Here is a 9979-nt window from a genome sequence, read left to right on the forward strand (position 1 = left end):
GTTGGCTTTTGAGGTAGGGTCTCACTGTGTAGTTAATGCTGGCCTTCAGCTCACAGTGATCCTCCCATCCCAGTCTTGTGAGTGCTGGAATTACAGGCATAGACCACCACACCCAGCTAAAGTTTAAGATACAGTAATTGAAAAAGTACTATATTGATACAGCAGTATCTAAACCAGTGGGACAATAATAGGGAATTGCTATTTTTTTTATAGAGAAATTTGATAAATGACAGTGTTGGCTATTAATGCAGAAGGGATGGATTTGGGGGGGCAGATAAGAATTCTACCACTGAACCACCAATGCTGCGACTTTTTTTTTTTTTTTTTTTTGGGTACTGGGGATTGAACTCGGGACCTTGTGTTTGCCAGACAGGTGCTTATGCCACCGAGCTATATCCCCAGCCCAAGGGATGGATTATTTAATAAAATATTCTGAGACATTAGTTAATCCACATGCAGAAATAGATTCCTATTCATGTTATAAATAAGCTGAACTGAACAATAAGCAAGACAAAGTCTTAAGAGACTAGGTAATATCCTAAGTAGGGACTATGGGCGTAATGATGTACCCCTGTTATCCCAGCGCTGAGGAGGCTGAAAAACAGGGATCACTGAGTCTTAGCGGTGTATTGAGATCCTATAACAACCAAATAAGTTATTTGTTTGTTTATTTATTTATTTATTTTTGTGGAACCAGGGATTGAACTCAGATCCTTGTGCTTGCCAGGGAAGTGCTTATTCCACTGAGCCATCTCCCCGCACCCCCCCAAATACGTTTTTAAAAAAAAGTAGGAACTAGTTTCTTAAAACTCTAGTTGGCATAGGCTGTAAAGGGAAAGATTGATAGATTTGACCACATCAAAATAAATATTGCACCTATAAAGGGGATATTATATTCCCAACAACAACAAAACACTATAGAGTGAAAAACAAGTTCTCAGTCTCCAAAATCTAGAAAGAAGGCCAGGCATAATGTGGCATATGCCTAAAATTCCAGTACTTGGGATGCTGAGGCAGGAGGAGTTTTCCTGGCTTGAAGCCGGCCTGGGTTACTGAGTGAGCTCAAGGCCAGCCTGAACAGCATAGCAATACTCTGTCTCACAAAGACCCCCTCCCCCAAAAAAAAGTAGAAAGGAGAAGATCCCAGCAGTCCAAGAGAAAAATGGGAAAGAATGTGAATAGCTTCTCAGGAGAAAACCTGAAAGCTAGTAAGCGCCAGGAAAAGTCAGAAGGTGCCTGTTCCTGTGACTGTTCCAAGTTCCCCTTCGGGCCAGGTCCAGAGGTGACCATCACCCTGGTGACGGCAGGAAGGTGGTGTTGCGAGCTGGGAGCTTTACTGCGCAGCCAGGCTGCCATGCGCAGGCTCACTGACCAGATCAAATGAGGCTGTCTATTTGGGTAAAAAGGAGACAGGCTTTCCTCCGAGCCAGCTCTGAGGAAGTAGAGAGGCCGTGTCCAGGTGTGTTGGGGTCCTGTGTCACAAGGAGCAGGGCAGGAAGGGATGCAGACCACAGAAGACATGCGTGGGCAGTGCCTGCGACCGCACCTCCCATCTCTGACCTCAGAGGGAAGCTGGGCTTAATCATGTGGTGCTGCTCTCTGCAGTGCTGTGCTCTCTGGGATGCAGCGAGGCCTACACCAGAGGAAGCTTGGAAGCCCCTTATCTCTCATGGGAAAAAAATCTGACTTTAACCATCCAGTTTGTGCACTGGTGTCCCACTGGCTTCAAGGTGGGCATTAATTACAAGCCCCCCACTGTGGTGCCTGATGGAGACCTGGCTAAGGTACAGCGGGCGGTGTGCATGCTGAGCAGCACCACAGCAGTCGCCGAGGCCTGGGCTCGCCTGGACCACAGTTGATCTGATGTGCGCCAAGCGTGCCTTCGTTCACTGGTATGTGGGTGAGGGGATAGAGGAAAGGGGAGTTTTCTAAGGCCCAGGAGGACCTGGCTGCCCTCGAGAAGGATTATGAGGAGGTTGGTGTGGATTCTGTGGAAGGAGAGGAATACTAAAAATGTCACAAAGGTGCTTTTATAGGGAAGCTTAGTCTGTTTTAAAACATTGAAAAGTTGTGGTCTGATCAGTTAGTTCATATATAGCAGTGTATGCTCTCATTCAATTACTGACCTATGCTTTAAAACATAAGTGCTGGGGCTGGTGAGATGGCTCGGTGGTCTAGAGCACCTACTTGGAACAAACTTGGCAAAGCACAGGGACCGCGGTTCGGTCCCCCAGCGCCACATGCCAGCCGGCCCCGCCCCCTGGTGGGCTGAGCTGGCCACACACACACACACAATAAATAAATGTAAAATAAATAAATAAATAAATTAATTAAAAAAAAATAAGTGCTTTGTCACAGGCCCAGATTGTCCATTCCCTGATGGGTTTTGCTTTCTTTTTTTTTCTTCTTGGTGGAACCGGGGATTGAACTCAGGCTCTTGCGCTTGCCAGGCAAAATGCTTATTCCACTGAGCCATCTCCCCGGCCCTCTCTGATGGGTTTTGAATAAAAAGTGTTCCCTGCCTTAAAAAGAGCTCCATAATGTACTGCTGGTTGCAGGAGTAAAAAAATTATGGTGCAGTCTTATGATTTAACTTCACACAGAAGATGTGAAGCAGAGCTATGTACATAAGTGTGGTTAACTCTCAAAAATTTAAATTTTTTAAAAAAAATTTAAATGTTGAGACAAAAGCAGGAAGCTGTGGAACATACATAGAGGATGGCGTGAAAAATATGGACATAAAACATGCAAGGAGGGCTGGCAGCATAGCTCAGCAGACTAAGCACTTGCTTAGGCAAGCCGGAGTTCGATCCCAGGCATTGCATGCCATGCTGGCCCTGCCCCCAGCACCCTGAGCCTGTGCTGGAGTCCAGACATGGTGGCACACACCCGTAATCCCAGCACTAGGGAGGCAGAAATCAGGAGGATCACTAGGAGTCTGAGCTGCATAGTGAGACCCTATACAAACACGCACACACACGCAAAAAGGAATTCAGCTTAGTAGCTTCTCCCAGAGGAACAAGGAAGGAAAAAGTGTTGTTTTGGTTTGGTTTGGTATTTGAGATGGGGTCTTGCTATATTTCCTGGGCTGACTGAACTCAAGATCCTTCTATCCCAGGGTCCCCTTCCCATGTAGCAAGGATTATAGGCACATGTTACTGCACCTGTCGTTAATTTCTTTTTTAAAGGGTATCTAATGTCTTATTTTAAAACTATCTGGAGAAAATCTGGCATAATATTGAGGTTTTTTAAAGTGAGGGCTGTGAGCATATGTAACTTGATGTAGCATTTGAAGTATTCCATATTTTTACTTCTTTTTTCTTTTTTTTTTTGAGATCGGGTCTTGCTTATGTAGTTTTGTCTGATCTGGAACTCACTGTGTAGCCCAGGCTGGCCTTGAACACACAAGAATCCTGCCTCAGCCTTCCAAGGGCTGGGATTACAGGCATGTGCCAGACAGAACACCTGGCAGGTTCTCCGTATTTTTAAGTAGTTCCTATTGTAGCTATTACCTCAGGCAGCTTTAAAACTCTATTCATGGAGAAAGGAAGGTGTGCACTAGGCAGCCGAAGTGACTTAGAGGGAGCTGTACCTTTTCCCGTGGTAACAGGGACGCCCAGTGGCTGAGAGCCCTTTTGCCTTAACTGAAGTTCTACAGCAGTGGAGGAGTGTAGCCAGAAAGGCTGCCTGGCCCTGTCTCTCCTGGAGCTCTTGGGTTTTAACCTGACCTTTGTCTTCTTGGCCAGCCTTCTTGTCCTAATTGAGGTGGGTAGATTGGACGTTGCTCGATGAATGAAATTTGGGGTCCTGCTCTTCATTTTCCCATCTCCAGTTTGAGTATGTGGGGAACATCCCGAGGGGCACCTAGGTTCCTGCAGAAGGGCCCTCTGGCTCACTGGGGGGTTTCTGGAAGTAAAGGTTCTGGCCTGCAGTGAGGGTGGAGGGGGAAGCTGTAGGTAGATGGGCTTCTCCCTGCGGCAGCACACTGAACCAGCTGGAGGACTGTGCACACCCCTGGGTCAAGACTAAGAGGTGGGACACTGTTGTTGGTTGACTGGCTGCCACTGGCTCCTACCAGAGGCAGACTCCCAGGGACCTGGCCGGAAGTGCACATGGTCCTGTGCCTGAGGCTGCTGAATGTGGAATCAGGGTGGGCCCAGCTCCTGTGACTACATAGACCTTCAGGTGACCCCGATGACTCCCAGGGAGTTCCCCATGTCCCACTTGTTAAGGTAAAGCCAAGCAGCAGCGGAGTTTGAGCTGACGAGGTGTCTCCTGTCCCCATCAGCCGGTGGCGGCGGGCTCTGGGATCCCTGAGATCAAGTGCTATCTGAATGGTGTGAAGGTGCCGGGAATTGTCCGGCTCCGGACCCTGCTCTGCAAAGCCTTCGGAGTGCTGTTCGGTGTGGCCGGCGGTAAGGAGGCTCTTTCGGCTCCTGTCCCTCAGGAGCTCGGGTGAGGCTGACTGGAAGCACTCGGTGTGTAGTGCGTTGCCCACTGAAGGGTCCGCCCGAAGCAGTGTCTGCTGCTTCTGTCCAAAGGCTTTTACATGCAGACATTGTTAGTATAGTACTGCTCAGAGAGGCTTGACACACGCCCGCTGTTCTCAGTCACACCCATGTAATCGGTTTATGGGGTTGGCTTTTCCCAAAGGCAGTGCACTTTTTGTGCCAATCTTTTAGGCTGTATGGGCCAAGAAGCAGCACAAGGATATGGTGTGGGCACTTAGGTGCCCATCTAGAGTATACCCACTGCAGGCTGTAAAAGCCATGCTAGCTCCAGGCGTGTATGGTAATAAGGGAGTGGGTCTGCACCCTGTGCAAACCTCCTAGCAGGACTTCTAAATGGAACTGGTTTTTGCTGGGGGCTTAGCTCCCCCTTCCCCTTAGATGGCCCACTGCTTGTCTGTGAGTCGAGAGAAAGGTCTTTGGCAAAGGTCTCCTGAGCCAGAGACCTCTGTGCTGACTGCTGTCTCTCTCACTGTCCCAGGCCTGTTTGTGGGGAAGGAGGGCCCCATGATCCACAGTGGGGCCGTGGTGGGAGCTGGCCTTCCTCAGGTAAGGCCCACTGGGCTGGGGCTACATCGCTCAGAGCAGACTCCTGCCTGGGCCAAGGATGTGGCTGGGCATGGATTGGGGCCACGCTAACATGACCTTGGAGCCTGATGCTATTGGGTTAAGAAAACCTTGTGGTCTGACTCAGCAGAGCATATGACCTAGGCCTTAGAATACAACTTATTACAGAGGCCTTCCTGGGTCCTAGGAGCAGAAGTAGGACATGGAAAAAATGTGACATAGGCAAATGAAAGTCCTCTGATGCACCACAGCCATTGCAGAGTGCCTGCATGTAGGGTGGTGTGGTGGGTCATCTCCGTGCCAAGTGCCAGAGGGCAGGGAGGGCCACCTGGGATAGGGCCAGCTCCATGCTGAGTCTTCTTGGCCTGGCTCTGGCTGTGACAGCTGCCCGCAGGCAGGATTCTGCGGAGGCCAACTCCTGTCTTCTTCAGAGCCACCTGAGATGTTTGGTTCTCAGGTGAGAAAGCTGGGATTCACAGGTGGTGGAGGAACTTGCCCCGACCCCCAAGCTCCCTTTCTGAGTGTAGCTCATCTGAGGAGTCCCAGTTCTCTCTCCTGCCAAGGGGAGGTACTGCCTGAGCGGTTCCTTCTTGGGGAGTCTTTTCCTCTTGCTGCTGCCTCACAGCCAGGTCTGCCAGGAACAAGCTGGGAGGTAGAGGAGGCCAGGCTCAGTGGGGCGTCCTGTGGGGCTTTATGGGCCGAGCAGTGGCTCTTGGCTGGGCCTTTGCTCCCTGACAGCACCCAAACAGGGCCAGCTTCACCCTTCGAACAGCTTCCAGTTCCTCCCATCCTTGTTAGTTTTTTTTTTTCCTTGTTAGGTTTTTCTCCTTTTTCTTTCTCACTTGTAGACTCTCCACAAAATGCAGTTTTCAAAGGACCCAGAAATTTGGGAGCAGGATTAAAATTAACTTCTCCAGAAAGCAATAATTTCATTTTGAGCATCAGGTTCAAGGTCATTTTCCAGGTGGCAGTTCTGGGCACTTCCTGTGTGCAGTACATCTGTCCAGGTGCTGTGTGTTCCCATAGCGTCAGTCCTTGTGGGCCCTTCTCCGACTTGTTTTCTCCTGTTTTAGTTTCAGAGCATCTCCTTACGGAAGATTCAGCTTAACTTCCCCTACTTCCGAAGTGACAGGTATGGAAACATTACGAATTGGCTCTCAGGAAAATAGCAAAATGATGCTGGGCCCCTGTAATGTCAGCACTCTGGGGGGCCGAGGCAGGAGGATTGCAAGTTTCAGTGATCTTGTGCGACTTAAGAGACTTGGCGAAACTCAGTCTTAAAAAATGAAAAAAGCTAGGGCTGCAGCTTAGTGCAGTTCAGTCCCCAGAACCTCAAGGAAAAGGTCCTAGCGTACCACCAGTCAGACCTGGTACTTGGCTCTAGCTGGCTCTTAGTTCGCCCTGCTCAGCAGCTGGATGCAAAATCTGAGTGTCAGAAGGTGGGTACAGTGGGGATTTGCATTTTTCTCCTGAAAAGCAAAAAGGTCAAGTTGGCTCTCTGACTTTATTTTGTCATGTTAAAGGCCTAGAAGCATCTCTGGTAATAAACTCCAAGACTGAAAAACCTAACCAAGAAGGGGCACAGGGTGGGCATATTACCAGAAGGTATTTTGTATCCCTGAGTGATACATAGGGCGCCTCTGTGCTGGCAGCCGCCCTTCCCAGTGGGCTCCCCAGCCCTGTGGCCTGTGGGTTACTTCCTGCATAGCTAGGAGGGCTCTTGGGATGGGGGCCCCCATGCAGCTTCGTGGACCCCTTCTCATATCCCTGCAGTCGTCGCTTACCAGCTCTTCTGTGTGGAGCCAGCGAGTGCTTACACTGTCTCACTGACGCCAGGGTTTTCTGGGAGAGCTGTGATAGGATCTAGGCCCCACAGGGACTGGGACTGTGTCTCCCAGGTTCAGAGTGCCCAGGTACAGGCAGCACCACTTCCGGGTGGGGAGCCATCACACCTGGGCAGCCAGCCTGTCAGCTTCTCGTTACTGTAAAGAGTACGTGAGACAAATCAGCCTATAAACAAAAGCTGATTTTGGCTTATGGTTTTAAGGGTCTCAGTTCTTCTGCTTCTCCCAAGCAAGAACTGAAACAGGAAGAGGAGGGGCTGGGGTCCCAATATCTCCTCCTGGACACGCCCCAAATGACCTACTTCCTCGGCCAGGCCCCGTCTCTCTACCAACCCATAATACACAGGCCTTTGGGGGACAGTTAGAGCCACACTCAGCGTGTAGGGTGTGTTGGCCCGCATGTGACCTGCTGCCAGGTCTGCCTCTCCAAGGACCTATCCTTTGCGATTCTGTTCGTGGGTTAGAAGAGAGAATGTGCACGATAAGGCCGTGAGAAGCAGCGTGTGCAGCCTGCGGACCCATCACTGCCTGTGGCTTCTCTCCTCAGAGACAAGCGAGACTTCGTGTCGGCAGGGGCGGCTGCGGGCGTTGCCGCAGCGTTTGGGGCCCCGATCGGGGGCACCTTGTTCAGCCTGGAGGAGGGCTCGTCGTTCTGGAACCAAGGGCTCACGTGGAAAGTGGTGAGGAGATAGCGTTGGGCATTGGGAGCCGCCTGCTAGGCCAACCCGTGCCCCCAAGATTACACCGCCGTTTGTCTGCCCCACCCCTGCTGTGGTGAGACTGAGGGTCCCCTCAGTGGGAGCTTCTTTTGCCGTAGCAGCTGTAACCTCCCAGCTGCGCGCTTCTGCTTCCCAAATCAGCGCTTCCTGCCCAAAGGTTAAAGTGTGCACCGAACTGGAGGCTTATCAGCTGGAAAATGTGAAGCTGACAGCTGCCTACGGCAGGAGTAGACAGGGTTGGGATTTGAACCCATGTCCTACCGAGTGACACGTTCTCCCTATGAATCTCCACTTCCCGGTGCCCCGGGGTCCATGCCAGAGGAGGTCTCCAAGGTCTCCATAATCAGGCCTCTGTGACAGAGCCCGGTGCTGCTCTTCATGTCCAGGCACCTCTGTCACAGTGGTCACCTCTGTTATAGAGTCACCCCTCCCTGTGTCCTGGCCAGGTTTTGTAGGTCTCTAGGGAGAGCAGTAAGTTTTCGCAGAAACTATTAGGAGGCAGAGGTATCACTATTGACTGTTCTTTTTGTCACCTGTCTCCTAGCTCTTCTGTTCTATGTCTGCCACCTTCACTCTCAACTTCTTCCGTTCTGGAATTCAGTTTGGAAGTTGGGGTTCCTTCCAGCTCCCTGGATTGCTGAACTTCGGCGAGTTCAAGGTATGTCAAGTCCTTTCTCCCCAGATGTCCCACTGGGCCTGTGAAATGCTCTTGGTGGTTAAAGCACAGGCGGGGCGTGCGTGGAGGGGAGGTGCCACTCCTGCAGGGCACCTGGCCGGTTGGTCTCCTGCGTACACCTGCACTTTCTGGAGCAGGACTCTAGAAGGGGAGGCGGCCCCAGCTCTTGCTTCTGTCTTCTCCTCTGCTCCTTCTTGTGCTCATGGCTACTCTGGTTTTTCTCTCTTCCCCCCTGCTCCCTTCTCTCAGTGTTCTGACTCTGATAAAAAATGTCATCTCTGGACTGCTATGGATTTGGGGTTCTTCGTCGTGATGGGGGTCATTGGGGGCCTCCTAGGAGCTACATTCAACTGTCTGAACAAGAGGCTTGCAAAGTACCGTATGCGAAACGTGCACCCGAAACCTAAACTTGTCAGGTACCTGTGCAGTCGCCTCCCCCAGCCTGCTGTAGCTCCCTGAGATGCTGAGGGCCAGGCCACCACCTCTCCCAAGGAAGACACTCACATGAGCAGACCCCGCTTCCCGCACCAGCTTGGATATCTGGTCTGAGGCTGAGAAGAGGGATCTAAGTTCACCCTGCTCATCAGATAGGTGGAAAGGCTGAGCTGAGCTGACTTCGAAGTTGTGGGTGATTCGCATACCTCTTGACCTGCTGGCTGTCATGGGCTCCTCCTCCTGGCCCTGGGACTGAGCACAGATGCCTGTCCATTCCTCGGGAGAGACATGAATGCAGCAGCCCGCTGGATTGATGCAGTCCATAAACTACCCACACGTTGTACCCAAGTTGTGGGGTGATAGCAGATTGATAATTCTGCATGTGTGTGTTGACTGACCAGGGGCTGCTGGGAGTGCCTCTTGCAGAAAGGAGGGTGGTGGTCAGCAGGACCTGCCATCTGTGTATTGCATTGTGACCTCTGTGCTCTGCTCCCTAGAGTCTTGGAAAGCCTCTTGGTGTCCCTGGTAACCACCGTGGTGGTGTTTGTGGCCTCGATGGTGCTGGGAGAATGCCGACAGATGTCCTCTTCGAGTCAAATCGGTAATGGCTCGTTCCAGCTCCAGGTAACCCCAGTGCCTCTGCTGCCTGCATCTATACCCAGAAATGGCTTCTGCATAGAGCCGCTAGGTGTGTCAGGTCTCCAGTGCATGCCTGTTGCAGGTTGCTGAGAGATAGACAGTCATCCTTCCCCCAAGGGAGGATGTGCCCCAGGTGGCCTCTGTCTTGTCCACTTCTGTGACCAGCCCTGATCTTTTCAGGGGAAGCTCTGCCTTGGGGTCCAGCTTCTGGGGTGAGGTGGAAATGTTTGGATCTGGTTCTTGTAGAAGTTTATTGGGCCCCATTACTAGGTATTCCCAGGGCTCCCCCTTGCCAGACCATAGTTTTGAACTGTTCTGTTACACAACAGTGATGTGTGTGGTTCAGGTGTGAGCAGAAAGCTTTCTACTCTAATAGGTTAGCCAAAATTAAGCAGGCACTTTTGTTCCTTTTCTTGTGGTGCTGAAGAGTGAACCAAGAGCAACACACATGTATCCCTGAGTTACACCCCCAACCCTTGTGGGCTAGCCTTGAAGCTAGGATCCGCCTGCCTCACCTTCCAGGTAGCTGGGAGTGTAGTCCTGTGTCAGAATGCCCAGTTTAAAATACATGTCTTAATAAAAAAAAAAAAA

The 9979-nt window shown here is 51.1% G+C and overlaps 1 protein-coding gene across 3 annotated transcripts in view; it reads left to right on the forward strand.

Moving 5' to 3' along the window:
• Positions 1-9979, forward strand: part of Clcn6 (chloride voltage-gated channel 6) — a 35392-nt gene that overhangs the window by 15892 nt on the left and 9521 nt on the right. For all 3 annotated transcript variants that reach the window (XM_023699497.1, XM_023699496.1, XM_004639659.2), the window contains exons 6-13: positions 3659-3765; positions 4289-4415; positions 4990-5057; positions 6149-6207; positions 7467-7599; positions 8183-8296; positions 8564-8730; positions 9247-9373. In XM_023699497.1, the coding sequence (XP_023555265.1) occupies positions 3659-3765; positions 4289-4415; positions 4990-5057; positions 6149-6207; positions 7467-7599; positions 8183-8296; positions 8564-8730; positions 9247-9373 (902 nt within the window). The remainder of the gene's footprint in view (positions 1-3658; positions 3766-4288; positions 4416-4989; positions 5058-6148; positions 6208-7466; positions 7600-8182; positions 8297-8563; positions 8731-9246; positions 9374-9979) is intronic.

This window comes from Octodon degus, unplaced genomic scaffold (genome assembly GCF_000260255.1).
Source record: "Octodon degus isolate 3935 unplaced genomic scaffold, OctDeg1.0 scaffold00113, whole genome shotgun sequence".
NCBI classification, from domain to species: Eukaryota; Metazoa; Chordata; class Mammalia; order Rodentia; family Octodontidae; genus Octodon; species Octodon degus.